Genomic DNA, 15,760 nt, shown 5'->3' with positions numbered 1-15,760 from the left:
CTAGACAAAGCCGATTCATTAAGACAGGGGAATTGCAATAGAGAAAGAGTAATTCACGCAGAGCTGGTGTGTGGGAGACCGGAGTTTTATGTTTTATTATTACTCAAATTGATCTCTTTGAGCATTTGGGGAGCAGAGGTTTTGTTTTTTTTTTGAGACAGAGTCTTGCTCTTGTCGCCCAGGCTGTTGGAGTGCCGGGAGCAGAGTTTTTAAGGATAACTTGGTGGGTTGGGGGAAGCCAGTGAGCCAGGAGTACTGGTTGGTCAGGGATGAAATCAGAGGGAGTCAAAGCTGTCTTCTTGCGCTCGGTCAGTTCCTGGGTGGGGTCGCAAGATCACAGGAGCCAGTTTATGGATCTGGGTGGTGCCAGCTGATCCATCAAGTGCAGGGTCGGCAAAATATCTCAAGCACTGATCTTAGGAGCAGTTTAGGGAGGGTCAGAATCTTGTAGCCTCCAGATGCATGACTCCTAAACCATAATTTCTAATATTGTGGCTAATGTTAGTCCTATATCTAGTCCCCAGGCAAGAAGGAGGTCTGCTTTGGGAAAGGGCCGTTAATATCTTTGTTTTAAACTATAAATTATAAACTGGCTGGGCGCGGTGGCTCACGCTTGTAACCCCAGCACTTTAGGAAGCCAAGGCAGGAAGATCACCTGAGGTCAGGAGTTCAAGACCAGCCTGGCCAACATGGAGAAACCCCTTCTCTACTAAAAATATAAAATTACAAAATTAGCTGGGCGTGGTAGCACATGCCTGTAATCCCATCTACTCGGGAGGCTGAGGCAGGAGAATTGCGTGAACCAGGGAGTTGGAGGTTGCAGTGAGCCGAGATCGCGCCATTGCACTCCAGCCTACAGACAGAGCAAGACTCCATCTCATAAAAGAAAGAAAAACAAGAAAGAAAAAACAAAAAAACCATATACTGAGTTTCTCCAAAAGTTATTTCAGCCTACCACCAGGGATGAACAAGGACAGCTTGAAGGTTAGAAGCAAGATAGAGTCGGCTAAGTTAGATCTCTTTCACGGTCTCAGTCATAATTTTGCAAAGGCAGTTTCAGCCGGGCGCGTAAAGGCTGACCTCCAGCGTCTCCGGGCTTAGCACCAGGGACTGGACTGGGGGAACGCGGCACTACGGGTGGGCGCTGCCGCCCACCTGGCCAGGCCCCACATGCACCCCTAGCCACCAGGGCGCCCGAGACGGCAGGGGCGGGGCCTTGAGGAAGCGGCCCAGGGGTCGTCCCTCGGAGTTTCCATGGGCGGGGCCTGCTGGGGAGATGCGATTGCACCGGCCATAGCGAGGGGCGGGGCCTACAGAAAGCGGGCCAAGAGGGATACCTGGAAGTTACTGATGGGCGGGGCCTGCTGGGAAGACGGGACTGGACTAGCACCCTCGGGGGCGGGGCTTTGGGGAAGTGGCCCAGGAGTGGTCCCTGGGAGTCACCGACGGGCGGAGCCTGCTGGGAAGATCGGATTGGACCGGCCCTCAGGAGGGGCGGGGCCTCCCGAAGGCGGAAGCCGGGATTCGCACTCCGGGGAGCTATTGGTCCTCGGGAGGGGCGGGGAGGCGGACGCGGGTCCTGGCCGTCGTCGGGTCGGCAGCCTTGGGTCAGTTGGCTGCGGCAAGTGCGCTGCGGTTCCAGCGGCGCCATGTCGTTCTGCAGCTTCTTCGGGGGCGAGGTTTTCCAGAATCACTTTGAGCCCGGTTGGTCCTGCGGCCTCTCGCTGGGAGGGCAGCGCGGCGGGGGGCGCGCATTAGAGGGGGCACCGCCGTCCTCCGGGGGTGATGTCTCTCCCAAGCCGGGAACGGGGGCGAATGTGGCTGCCGGGGAGAAGCGAACATGGGTCAAGAGGACTGCGGAGGAGCGGGGAGCCTGGGGGCGAGGAGAGTGGGGTACCCGAGGAGAGGGGGCTTGGGGGCTCACCGTCCTGGAGGAGGCAGGCCTTGAGTGTGAACGTGCCGTTTCGGGGGGACTCTAAGGGGTCGGGATACGTGGGGGTGGTACCCCTTCCCTGCCCTCTTCACTCCAAAGTGATGGCGCTGGGGGAATTCGGGTTAGGGTCGGGGCTTCGGAGAGGCCAAGTTCTTGTCCAGGGCCAGCGCCTGTGGCCAGGGCGCCCCTTCGCGGGTTATCCCGCAGGTGTTACCGCGGCCCTTCCCATTCCCCGAGTCCGGGATCTCTGGGAGGAGTCCGGCAAGCATAGAATGTCCCCTTCAGATCCTAATGTGCCGGCCCCGGTGCCTCCCCACCTGCCCAGGGACTCCAGACTGGGGAAACAGGAGTGTCACCAGGCCTCTGCCAACAACCAGTTAAGTTTGACCAGGCAGACAGGATGGGGTGGTTTGGGGCATGACCAGCCCTCCACACTCGCCCTGATGAGTCCCCTTCTGGGCTGGGCTCGCCTGGCAGTGGACTAATTTGGTAAAAAACACATCCACAGGCAAGTCTGAGTGCATTGGTCTTCCTTGGGCGGATTTGCTGCGTGTCACCCCTGTAGGGGGCTGGACTGTGACACAGGACCATCCCGGCAAAGCCTCCCCCAACAAGACTCTCTGGCTGTGGACCCCATTTGTCCTCAGACTGCTCTGCCAAGCCAGAAACTCCACTTCCACGGCAGCTGCTGGCTCCTCTTTGCTTTCTTCTCCAGTTCCTGGGAAAGGCTGGGTAGTTTACAGTTTCCAGGGGAGGCTGTCCCCAGGTGATGGGTGAGAGGTGACTCAGCACCCCGGGAAGTTCCTGTTTTCAGTCCTTCAAACAGTTCTGCAAATCAGTTTTGCAACTTTCCCACCCCCTCCACTCTAAAGTGATCCTTTGTGGGTAGGCTGAAATCTGTCATCCCCAGCCCTCTTTCTTCCTGGGCTCCTGTGTGGCCTGGAGGCCTTTTCTCTGGGACTGTTCTCTTTTTGCCTGGAGAGCAGGGCAGTGCCTGGGCATCCAGCTTAGGGCCTTGTTAGGCAGCAGGGAGGGCCATTTGAGAAGGGAGAGGGACCAGGTGGTGGGGCCACATCAGGGCCCCTGCCGTGTATGACTCTGGGGGAACTAGGGGAGCAAGGGGGAGCTCCGTGTCCTTATGGGACTGCCCAGGCTCCTTCACGCTGCACATGCTGTAGCTGGATGTCTTTGCATCAGCAAGCAAAGATGGAAATGTTAGGAGATGGCCCATCACGGGGCTATGAGAAGAATCAAGGGGATGATTGTGAAAGGTGAATCCTCTGGTCTCTGGCACATCTACTAAACGTGAGCTTAGCACAGCGCCTCCCATGGCAGGTGCATGAGGAAGGAGCACAGCCCACCCTCGGAACAGGACAGCGCTGTCTTTGCCTGGGTCTGTGGATTTGGGAGCTTGAGCCCCGAAAGGCTGGAGCTGAGGACTACATTTGTCTCTCCTTCCACCACAGGCGTTTATGCGTGTGCCAAGTGTGGCTATGAGCTGTTCTCCAGCCGCTCGAAGTACGCACACTCATCCCCATGGCCGGCATTCACTGAGACCATTCACGCCGACAGCGTGGCCAAGCGTCCGGAGCACAATCGACCTGGAGCCTTGAAGGTGAGGGCCCACGGGGGTGGGGGAGGGATGGGGGCGGCCAGGGAGAGCAGAGAGCCAGTCCCACCTTCCTCCCTCTGCTTGCCCCACAGCTCCAGGGGCTTAGAGCTGTCTGCTCCAGGCCTGTGGCCTCCGCCAGGGAGCTGCCACCCCAGGCTATCGGGAGAGACTGGCCTTCTGGTGCAAATGTGGGAAACAGGACAGGTTTCCTGTACGGGCTCCAGGACAAAGGTCAACCTCTTATGTCGGTGGTCAGCTTGGGAAATGGGCATGTGGGAAGGCCCCCAGTAAGGGCCTTCACTGCGGCTGTTTCATGGCCAAGAAGCTCACGCAGCTGCCTTGTGATCTTTCCAGGTGTCCTGTGGCAAGTGTGGCAACGGGTTGGGCCACGAGTTCCTGAACGATGGCCCCAAGCCGGGGCAGTCCCGATTCTGAATATTCAGCAGCTCGCTGAAGTTTGTCCCTAAAGGTGAGCTTGCTTTACACAGCTGGGGCCAGGCCTGTTGGCCTTTGAGCCCAGGCTGGGGGGCCCAGTGTTTGTGCCCGTCCACTTACCATGACTAGGTATGCGGGGCCACCAAGTCACGCCGCCTGGGAACTGTCCAGGATCCCTCCCAAAGGTGGCTGCAGCACAGGGGCAAAGACTGGTATTCCACTTCCTCGCTTGGTTGATCATGACTGTCCCAAAAAGGGGCTTTGGAGTGAGACCGTGGCAAATGGTTTTCCTCAGAGGCCTGGCCTTTCCCCGAGGCTAGAGTCAGGGGCGGGTCAGGCAGAGCCTGAGGCCCCAGTCTGTGCAGACATCTCCCACTGGCTGGGACTGGGGCCTTGCTTCTCAGCCGCTCAGAGCCTGCCTCCTCCTCTGCAGAGTGGCCGTGGCAGCAGGGCCAGTGAGGACAGCTGCGTGTCATGTGCACCTGGGCCTGGCAGACAATAATAGCTTGATGAGTCCTCATTCTTTTTTTCTATTTTTGAGATGTAGTTTTTTTTTTTTTTTTTTTGAGATGGAGTCTTTGCTCTGTCACCCAGGCTGGAGTGCAGTGGCGCGATCTCGGCTCGCTGCAAGCTCTGCCTCCTGGGTTCACGCCATTCTCCTGCCTCAGCCTCCCGAGTAGCTGGGACTACAGGCGCCCACTACCACGCCTGGCTAATTTTTTGTATTTTTAGTAGAGACGGGGTTTCACTGTGTTAGCCAGGTTGGTCTCGATCTCCTGACCTTGTGATCCGCCCGTCTCGGCCTCCTAAAGTGCTGGGATTACAGGCGTGAGCCACCGCACCCGGCCTTTTGAGATGTGGTTTTGCTCTGTCGTACAGGCTGGCGAGCAGTGGTGCGATCTCAACTCACTGCAACCTCTGCCTCCTGGTTCAAGCAATTCTCCCGACTCAGCCTCCCGAGTAGCTGGGATTGCAGCCACGTACCACCACGCCCAGCTAATTTTTGTATTTTTTTTTTTTTTTTTTTTGAGACGGAGTCTCGCTCTGTCGCCCAGGCTGGAGTGCAGTGGCTGGATCTCAGCTCACTGCAAGCTCCGCCTCCCGGGTTTACACCATTCTCCTGCCTCAGCCTCCCGAGTAGCTGGGATTACAGGCGCCAGCCACCTTGCCCGGCTAGTTTTTTGTATTTTTTAGTAGAGACGGGTTTCACCGGGTTAGCCAGGATGGTCTCGATCTCCTGACCTTGTGATCCACCCATCTCGGCCTCCCAAAGTGCTGGGATTCCAGGCTTGAGCCACCGCGCCCTACCTAATTTTTGTATTTTTAGTAGAGACGGGGTTTCACCATGTTGGCCAGGCTGGTCTTGAACTGACATCAGGTGATCTGCACACCTTGGCCTCCCAAAGTGCTGGGATTAGATTACAGGCATGAGCCACCATGCCCGTCTCACACCTGGTTAATTTTTAAAATTTTTTTTTTTTTGTGACAGAGTCTCGTTCTGTCGCCCTGGCTGGAGTGCAGTGGCCGATCTCAGCTCACTGTAGCCTCCGCCTCCCAGGTTCAAGTGATTCTCCTGCCTCAGCCTCCCGAGTAGCTGGGATTACAGGCTCCCACCACCACGCCTGGCTAATTTTTGTATTTTTAGTAGAGACAGGGTTTCACCATGTTAGCCAGGCTTGTCTGGAACTCCTGACCTGAGGTGATCTGCCTGCCTCAGCCTCCCAAAGTGCTGGGATTATAGGCGTGAGCTACCACACCCGGCCAATTTTTAAAAGTTTTTATAGAGGTGGGGGTCTCACTATGTTGCCCAGGCTGGTGTTGAACTCCTCTGGGCCTTGGCCTCCCAAGGTGCTGGGATTACAGGCTTGAGCCACCGTGCCTGGCCTGAAATGGGGTTGTTAATAGCACACACTCATGGCCACCACCGTGCTGTGGGGTTGAGCAAGCAGCCTGTCAGGGCCTGGCGCGTGGTAAACCTGCGATATTTTCGTCCTTTTGTTGTAATTTGCCCTCCATGTGAGTGGAAGGAGAAGAGATTCTGGGTTCTCCTGTGGATCTCGGAACAAAATGGGGCACACAGACTCCCCTGAGTCGGGCATCTGGTCCTTTCAGCTCCCCTGTGGCCTGCAGGCCAGGGCAGAGTGTGAAAGCGCAGGGAACGGGGTCTGAAGCTCCGCCTTGCAGTGACTTGCTTTCTGTCCCTCCTCGCTTTCCGCCCCCACTGGCTTTCTGCCCCTTCTGGCTTTCCACCCCCGCTCCTTTCTTTCAGGCAAAGAAACTTCTACCTCCCAGGGGCACTAGGCGGGCAGCCCACACCCACCCCAGATGGCCACCTCACCAAGGCCACACGCTGGCCGTTCCACCTTGGAGTTGGAACCCTGGGCATTGAGACAGGAAGCCAGGGCGCAGTGGCTGAAACATCAGGGTGCTCCCAAGGCCCCAGCTCTGAACAAGACCTTCTTGTTTCTTGGAAAAGACCCTCATTTGCTGATGGTTCATGCCTTCTGCTGGGACAGGCCTGGGCTGCACAGCCACACTGTCGGCTGACTGAGCCCCCCGCTCACTCCAGATGCCTCCAGGAGGTGATCCCTGGGTGCAGCTGGTCTCTGAATGACGTTACACCTTCTTTTCCTGGCCCTGTCTGTGGACTCTGCCCCGTGAGCCCCAATTCCAAGACAGAGTGTCGTCCTCACTGAAGCTTAGGCCCACGTCTCCCAGGCTGCTTAGGAGACAGAATGGAAACGGAGGCCGCCCCTGCCAGCCGCCCTGGCCCTGGTCACTGCATGATCTGCTCTGGTCAAACCCTTCCAGGCCAGCCAGCGTGGGGATGGTCTGTGACCTGCTGGGAAGGCGGGCTGATGGGGCAGACCCCTGGCCTCTCGTCCACGAGGGAAGAAACCTAAACCCTGTTTCACAATCTGTGCGGAAGCAGCTTGCTTCACTCGTGCTGAGGAAAGCGGCTGTTGCTCCATGACTAACCAGCACAGGGCTGGGGCCTGCAGTTCACACCCGCAGGGACGCCCTTCCCAAGGTGTGGCGACTGTGCCTCACTGTACATGCTCAGAGGCCTGGCCATACAGGAGGGTGGGTGATGCTGAAGTCAGTCCCCATCTTAAGTAATTACTTTCTGTAATAATGAGGTGGAAATCAATAAACAAATGAAACATTCAGATGTACTGTCTTTTTTTTTTTTTTTTGAGACGGGGTGGGGTCTTGCTCTGACATCCGGGCTGGAGTGCGGTGGTACCGACCGCATGGCTCACTGCAGCATTGACCTCGTGGGTTCAAGCAATTCTTCCACCTCAGCCTCCGAAGTAGCTGTGACCACAGGTGGGCACCACCACGCTGGATAATTTTTACATTTTTTGTAGAGATGGGGTCTCACTATGTTGCTGAGGCTGGTCTTGAACTCCTGGACTCAAGTGATGCTCCCACCTTGGCTCCCAAAATGCTGGGATTACATATGTAAGCCACCTTGCCCCGGCCCAACTATTAACATCATCAGAGATGCCAGGACATAAGTGTCAGGCCTTTATATAGTTAAAAAAGCCAAGCACAATGGCTCACGCCTGTAATCCTAGCACTTTGGGAGGCCGAGGCGGGCGGATCACCTGAGGTCAGGGGTTTATGACCAGCCTGGCCAACATGGGGAAACCCCGTTTCTACTAAAAAAAACCCACGAAAATTAGCTGGGTGTGGTGGCGCACGCCTGTAATCCTGGCTACTCGGGAGGCTGAGGTGGGAGAGTCGCTTGAACCCGGAGGCAGAGGTTGCAGTGAGATAAGATCCTGCCACTGCATTCCAGCCTGGGCAACACAGACTGTGCCTCAAAAAAAAAAAAAAAACCCATAAAACTTTTTTTTTGCAAATATTAGTATACTGAGTATCCTTTCAGTAAATATTTGGAAAAAAATAAAATAAAATAAAATAAAATAAAATAAAAAATATATATATGGCTGGGGATGCAGCTGTGAACAAGATAGATGAGGCCCTGCCCTCAAGGTCTCACAACATAGCTGAGATCACGCCACTGCACTCCAGCCTGGGCAACAGAGTGAGACTCTGTCTCAAAACAAACAAAAAAAAAGTAGGGGGAACCAGGAGACCCTACAGTAGGGATAATTGGGGAAGGAACGAAAAATTGGGTCAGGTTGCATTTATTGATATGGGTCCACTAAGCAGAGGTTCTGGACTTTATGCTACCACTGCTGGGGTTAGACTGGTTGGTTGGGGAGCTACCACACAGACCAAAAAGTGACCTACACAAAGCGGGGCTGAAATGCCAGGCCTGCCTCTGTGCACGGCAGAGGATGGGACTCACAGGCTTGGGGAGGTTGGAGTGTCGGAGTGGATTTATCATTTGAGACCTACTCACCCACCCTGGGAGAGGAAAGGAGAGGACACACCTCTTACCACCCCCACAAGAAATAAATCTGTGAGGTGAACGTTCCTCCTTCAGGAGTTCTTTTTTTTTTTTTTTTTTTTGAGATGGAGTCTTGCTCTGTCACCCAGGCTGGAGTGCAGTGGCCGGATCTCAGCTCACTGCAAGCTCCGCCTCCTGGGTTTACGCCATTCTCCCGCCTCAGCCTCCCGAGTAGCTGGGACTACAGGCGCCCGCCACCTCGCCCGGCTATTTTTTTGTATTTTTTAGTAGAGACGGGGTTTCACCGTGTTAGCCGGGATCGTCTCTTGATCTCCTGACCTCGTGATCCGCCCATCTCGGCCTCCCAAAGTGCTGGGATTACAGGCTTGAGCCACCGTGCCCGGCCTTTCTTTTTGTTTTTTTTGGACACAGATTCTCACTCTGTCACCCAGGCTGGAGTGCAGGGACGCGATCTCAGCTTACTGCAACCTCTGCCTCTGGGGTTCAAGCGATTTTCCTGCCTCAGCCTCTGGAACAGCTGGGACTACAGGAATGTGCCACCACGCCCAGCTAATTTTTGTATTTTTAGTAGAGATGGGGTTTCACCAAGTTAACCAGGCTGGTCTTGAACTCTTGACCTCAGGTGATCCTCCTGCTTCGGCCTCCCAAAGTGCAGGGATTATGTGAGCCACCACGCCAGGCTGACTGAATCTTATTTAAGATGTGTAAGCAGAAGAGTTCTAGGTCAAGTGAAAAAAAGTCTAACACAAATAAAAATCCCAGAGTCAGGCTGGGCATGGCGGCTCACGCCTGTAATCCCAGCCCTTTGGGAGGCTGAGATGGGCAGATCACAAGGTCAGGAGATTGAGACCATCCTGGCTAACACGGTGAAACCCCGTCTCTACTAAAAATACAAAAAAATTAGCCGGGCATGATGGCGGGCGCCTGTAGTCCCAGCTACTTTTGGGGGCTGAGGCAGGAGAATGGCGTGAACCCGGGAGATGGAGGTTGCAGTGAGCCGAGATTGCGCCACTGCACTCCAGCCTGGGCGACAGAGCGAGACTTCATCTCAAACAAACAAACAAACAAACAACAACAACAACAAAACAACCCGTCTCCCAAGAAAAACCCAGAACCATGGCCCTCAATGAATTCCCAGACTGCAGCCAGGTTACAGACCCAAAACCTCCATTCAGACCCACACCACTGAATGGAGGGGCCAGGGTGCCTTGAGGAAGGACCCCCCAAATCTATCCTGTTCGCCTTTTCCCAGTCTTCTCCAAAGGGATCTCTGTGGCTGTGCAGGGGAAAAGGAGATCATGAGAGCTTCTGAGGACTCCTGGATGCGGGCTCTGAACCGATGCTAACTCTGGAGTCAAACGTCACTGGGTCAGGGCAGGGGCTTATGAAGGCCCAGTGACCGAGGGAGCGTTGACTCGGGTCTGATCCCAGTGGGCCTGTCCCGTGGTCATACCCGGTTCCGGGTGTACAATTGGAAGAGGCACCCTCAAATGGAAGGCAGCGTCCCCCCACAGGAGGGGCAGCACCGGTGGTGCAGGGTCACAGTGGAGATCAGGGAGAGGCCAGCTGTGCTGCTAGCCCCTTCAGCCTGCTCACCCCTCACGGTGCTGACTCTGTCACCTGCCGGCCCCTCCCCAGCCCGGTCTAATGGTCCCTGCTCTGACGTGGAGTCAGCGGCCGTTGCAGAGGCCACTGGCTTCCTTGCTGGCCTCGGACTCCCTGCGTGACCCTGATCTTGGGCAGGATATTCGACCTTCCTCTTTTTGTGCCTCCCTTAGTGGCACCCAGCCGGTCTCCCTGTTGGATGAGGGCATAGGAGAGCCACCTGGGGCGGGCAGAGGATGCTACAGATGCATGGGTGCTGTGTGCATTGCCCGGTGGGTCAGAGGCCTGACTCCTGGCACTGCTGGCCAGTGGGCTCTCGGTCTAGAGGTGGGTGTGCATGGGGGCAGGTGTTGGGAGGAGTCTGCGTTGATGAAAGCACCAAGGGCCCCTCGGGGAGGACCCCACCCAGGAAGGGCTTCCTGCTTCTTGCCCCTCCCCACCATGTGCTGTGGCAGCCTCCTGTTCTAGCAAATGTCTCCATCTCTGCCCTGCTGGGGGCCGGAACTGAGCGTAGCTGCCAGAATCTCCCCGGAGCTGCGGAGAGCAGCGGGGGAGGGTCTCTCAACCCCTGATTCCAGCTCCCACCCATGCCCTGACTCTTTTACACCTGGACCCCAGTGTCCACCGGTTAAAGTGGAGCCCGCTCTGGGGCTGCCCTGGCCACCCAACATCTCCGTTGGCTTTCGGGCACTATCCCAGCCCAGCTTGTGGCCTGCCCACCCCCTTGTCCAGCAGGTGAGAGAGCAGGCCCGCTGCAGCGACTGACCCCAATGCAGCAGGTACTCTCCTTAGCCTCATTCTTCTGGGAAGACAAGATTCTAATCAGACAATGCAGTGATTAGTCTGAGGCCACACAGCTGGGAGAAGCCCTATGTCCTCTGCCGCCGGGGACCTGAGCCACCCCAGGCCACATGTGGCCAGCCGCCAGTGGCCTCTTACCAGGCTCCTTGTCTTGCCATGCCAGGTCAGTTGGTGATGGTGAGTCTGGCAGGGGGTGCACAGGGCTCCCAATACTGTTCCAGGCAGCCAGCTCAGGTCCTCTATGCCCACACCTGCCCCTTTCTGTTTCTCCCTGCAGGAGGAGCAGCGGCTCTGGGCAGTGGCTCTGGGAAGTGGCTCTGGAAGTGGGCAGTGGACTTCCCAGGCATGGGGCCAGGCAGGGGCCTGGGCTGTTCTGCCTTCTCCCAGCACTCCCTGCTCTGCATCTGGAGCCAGCGTGTCCCCGAGAGCGGACTCAGGCCCAAGAGCAGACTGGCCTTCACCTGCAAACTGGGCCCCTGTGTGCAGGGCTGTGTCCCCAGGGCTGTCTACCAGGCTCAGCCTGTAGCTGGGTGACTGGAGGCCTGCTGGTGCCTGCGGATCTCAGACACAGCAGTGCAGGGGTGGTGATCCTGGTGGGGACTGGGGAGTAGTGCCTCCTGCCTGCATCCCAGGGCCCCAGGCTCATCCAAATATCCATGTTAAGAGAGGTGTGGTGGGCCGGAAGCAGTGGTTCACGCCTGTAATCCCAGAACTTTTGGAGACCGAGGCAGGCGGATCACCTGAGGTCATGAATTCAAGACCAGACTGACAAACATGGAGAAACCTCATCTAAAAATACAGAATCACCTGGGCGTGGTGGCACATGCCTGTAATCCCAGCTACTCAGGAAGCTGAGGCAGGAGAATCGCTTGAACCTGGGAGGCTCAGGGAGGTTGCAGTGAGCTGAGATCACGCCATTGCACTCCAGCCTGGGCAACAAGAGCAAAACTTCGTCTCAGAAAAAAAAAAAAAAATGTGTGGAAGGGAGGTTGGGGTGGGAGGGGGCAACTGGGTTCAGGAGGTGGGGGGGCTGGCAAGCAGACTCCTTGGGTGGGGAGACGGGTGAACCCCAGGACCCCAAGCCCCCTCACATTGAGAGCCCAGGGAGGGATGGCTGGGGGCAGGGTCTGTATGCAGGGTCACTGGAGGAGGGGGTGGTGTCTCCAGCAACGGAGGGTGTGCTGTGGAATCAGTCACCTCACCCTCCCGCTCCCGCTGGGTGACACCCCATCCTCGGGGCTGCCCCGCGTCTTCCTTGAGGAACAGAAGACTCTGAGGGGGCAGCCCCTTCCTCCCCAGGGCATGGCCTTGCCCCTCTAGGGTTGGGTTCAGAGGCAGCGGGCAGGCCTGGGCACGGCTGGGTGGTCACCTCCGACGAGGGACGGGGAAGAAAAAGGAACTCTGTGTCTGACACACCGTGATCCCTCGCCAGAGCCCAGGCCTGGCTCAGAGCAGCCATCAGGAAACCCCTGCGGCCCGTATGAGGGAACTGACCACACTTTAGACTCTTGCTCGCCCACCGCTTTCCGCTTCCCTGAGCGGGGAGCCTGGCCCTGGTGGGGCTGTGGCCCCTGGTGGGGGTGAGGGCCATGGGCAGCTCCCGGGAGCCGCCTACCCGCGGACGGGCCGGCAGGTGGGAGGGGGCGTCCTGAAGGGTCGGCGAAAGCACCGCGGCCCCGTGCAAGTCCCTGCCCTGGAGGCGGCCTCCCGGGCCCGGGCCCGGGCCCGGGACTGACCAGCAGGGGGCGCGCTCGCTCCGTGCTGCCGGGCCGGGGAGTTCTGAGTGCGCAGGCGCTGGGACGGGCCGGCGTTGCAGTTCCCCGGGTGGCCGCGGGGGGCGCAGCGGAGGCGGCGGACCGCGCGAAGAAGCCCCTCGGCCACACCCGTCCTTGGGCCGGTGCCAGGGACCCAGGCCGAGGCCTCTGGTCGTCCGAGGGTGCCAGGGGCAGCTGCAGGGAGTTTGCTGGGCTTCACGAAGTTACCGCTGCATGGAGTGCAGTCGCAGCCACGGGTGCCCCTTCCAGGGTCACCGGAGGACACAGCCTGGGGCGGGGGTGGGGACGGGGGTGGGGGCGGGGGCGGCGCGGCCGGGGGAACGGCAGGCGTGGTTGGGGGCGCAGGTGGAGGCAGGACGCCCCCAGCCCCTTCTCCAGGGCAGCTGCGTGGGACCCAGGCTGCCCGGACCTGGCCCGCCCTCAGGGCCGGATCCTGGGGTTCCACCTCCTAGGCCTCTTTCCTCCACCCACCTCTCCCCCGCACAACCCAGACAGCTCCTAGCTGCCTTTCCCCCACCAGAGTCCTCTCTGCAAAATAATAACCAGACCAGGTCTCTCCCTCAAAGGTTCCCACAGTCATTGCCTGCTCTGACCTAGGCTGACCCCACCTCTCCAGCTTGATTTCCTACTCCATAAATGAGATCGGTGTTGTGTATCATAATGGGTTTTTGTTTTGTTTTGTTTTTTGAGACGGAGTCTGGCACTGCCGCCCAGGTTGGAGTGCAGTGGCGCGATCTCTGCAACCTCTGCCGCCCGGGTTCACACCATTCTCCTGCCTCCTGAGTAACTGGGACTACAGGCGCCCGCCACCACACCCGGCTAATTTTTTTTTGTATTTTTAGTAGAGACGGGGTTTCACCGTGTTAGCCAGGATGGTCTCGATCTCCTGACCTCGTGATCCGCCTGCCTCGGCCTCCCAAAGTGCTGGGATTACAGGCCTGAGCCACTGCGCCCAGCTAATTTTTTAAACAAATTTTTGTAGAGACGTGCTCTGGGCTTTGTTGCCCAGGCTGGCCTTGAATTCCTGGGCTCAAAGGATCCCCCGCCTCGGCCTCCCAGAACGTTGGGATTGCAGGTGTGAGCTCCTCAGCCCAGTCAATTATCTTGTTTTTATTGCCCACATCACCTGACCCCAAACCCTTTCACCTGCACCTCCAGGCAAACCAGACCCCATTCTAGAAACACAGCCCTTGCATTCCTAGAGTTTGTTTTTCCTTCTTTTTTGTCCCCTCCACACGTGTCAATCCTTGTAGCTTTTCTTGGGGGGCTCTGCCCCAGTGGTCCTCTCCTTCCCCCACAGCAGGGGCCCTGGGTGGGCCTCCTCTGTGCATGCATAGACTGGGCCCTTGTTATCCTCTTGCGGGCCTCACCCATCCCAGGTCAAGGAGCTCCTCAAAGCCATCGACCATAGTACCTTCATCTCATTCTTTTTTTTTTTTTTTTTGAGATGGAGTCTTGCTCTGTCGCCAGGCTGGAGTGCAGTGGTGCGATCTCGGCTCACTGCAACCTCTGCCTCCTGGCTTCAAGCAATTCTCCTGCCTCAGCCTTCTGAGTAGCTGGGACTACAGGCGCCCACCACTATGCTGGCTAATTTTTGTATTTTTAGTAGAGACACGGTTTCACCATGTTGGCCAGGAGATGGTCTCAATCTCTTGACCTCATAATCTGCCTGCCTTGGCCTCCCAAAGTGCTGGGATTACAGGTGTGCATCACCACGCCCAGCCTTTTTTTGTGTGTGTTTTGGTTTTTTTTGAGACAGAGTCTTGCTTTTTTGCCCATGGTGGAGTGCAGTGGCATAATCTCGGCTCACTGCAACCTCTGCCTCCCAGGTTCAAGTGATTATTCTGCCTCAGCCTCTCAAGTAGCTGGGATTACAAGCATGCACCACTACATCCAGCTAATTTTTTTTTGTTTGTATTTTTAGTAGATAAGAGTTTTGCCATGTTGACCAGGCGGGTCTTGAACTCCTGACCTTAGGTGATCCACTGGCCTCAGCCTCCCAAAGTGCTGCAATTACAGGTGTGAGCCACCACACCCAGCCCCAGATATATTTTAAATGTCTCCTTTTCTCTATCACCAATACCATCTCCCCAGCCTGAGGCTCAGTCATTCCTCACTTTCAGTACTGTGATAACCTGGTTTAGAACCTAGTTTATGCCGGGCGCGGTGGCTCACGCCTGTAATCCCAGCACTTTGGGAGGCCGAGGCGGGCGGATCACAAGGTCAGGAGATCGAGACCACGGTGAAACCCCATCTCTACTAAAAATACAAAAAATTAGCCGGGCGCTATTTAATAAATAAACTAGAACCTAGTTTATTTGGGCCAGGTGCAGTAGTTGGCCTCCTAAAGTGCTGGGATTACAGGCGTGAGCCACCGTGTCTGGCCCTCATTCTCTTTCTTTTTTCTTTTTTCTTTTTTTTTTTTGAGATGGAGTCTCACTCTGTTGCCCAGGCTGGAGTGCAGTGGCGCGATCTCGGCTCACTGCAAGCTCCGTCTGCCAGGTTCACGCCATTCTCCTGCCTCAGCCTCCTGAGTAGCTGCGACTACAGGCGTGCACCACCATGGCCGGTTAATTTTTAGACGGGGTTTCACCGTGTTAGGCAGGATGGTCTTGATCTCCTGACCTCGTGATCCGCCCGCCTCGGCCTCCCAAAGTGCTGGGATTACAGGCGTGAGCCACCGCGCCCGGCCTCATTCTCTTTCTTAAACGCCAAGCCCTTGGGGTGCTGCGTACAGTAGCAGCAGATGAACAAATGTTCATCCACTCACACCACCTCCTGCCCACTCCCCTGCAGGGTTGCAGAATCTTAGGAGGGGTGCCAGATGTGTACCCCACATCTGCATGGGTGTGTCGGTGGTCTGGGGAATGCAGGGTCCTCAAGCCACCTATCACCCTTTCCAGGCCCTGGGCACTAAGGGTGTGGTTAACGGAGCTTGGGGTAAGAAGCCCTGGGAAGAAGGTTGGTAGGGCTTCAGTGACGGGCCGGGAGGCCGCCGGGGACGGGCTCAGGGTTACCTGTGGATAAGCCTTCTCCACTTCCAACCCCTCACGGCCCCCCACTCCCTGTCTCCTTGTAAAACCTTGGAGGTTATTCACGGTTCAATCCTTGACTTCCTGTCTTATCAAGTTTCATCTCCAACCAGGACATTTACAAGCTACTCTTGGCTTCAAAGAGTCTGGTGGCTGCAACGCAGGAGACGGGGAGGAGAGGGT

The 15,760-nt window shown here is 56.9% G+C and overlaps 1 protein-coding gene across 2 annotated transcripts; it reads left to right on the top strand.

Moving 5' to 3' along the window:
* Nucleotides 1-1,541: 1,541 nt before the first annotated feature.
* MSRB1 (methionine sulfoxide reductase B1) lies at nt 1,542-7,150 on the top strand. Of its 2 annotated transcripts, XM_005596073.4 has the most exons (4): nt 1,542-1,704; nt 3,400-3,548; nt 3,900-4,014; nt 6,250-7,150. In XM_005596073.4, the coding sequence occupies exons 1-4, from the start codon at nt 1,650-1,652 to the stop codon at nt 6,279-6,281; spliced, it is 351 nt and encodes a 116-aa protein (XP_005596130.3). In that variant the 5' UTR covers nt 1,542-1,649; the 3' UTR covers nt 6,282-7,150. The 2 variants fall into 2 exon arrangements, with proteins under 2 accessions (XP_005596130.3, XP_065393591.1); XM_065537519.1 differs by lacking the exon at nt 3,900-4,014.
* The last annotated feature ends 8,610 nt before the right edge of the window (nt 7,151-15,760 follow it).

This window comes from Macaca fascicularis, chromosome 20, assembly GCF_037993035.2.
Source record: "Macaca fascicularis isolate 582-1 chromosome 20, T2T-MFA8v1.1".
Lineage (NCBI taxonomy): Eukaryota > Metazoa > Chordata > Mammalia > Primates > Cercopithecidae > Macaca > Macaca fascicularis.
Note: the sequence above shows the minus strand (reverse complement) of the source record. Positions and strands in the feature narration are given on the sequence as shown.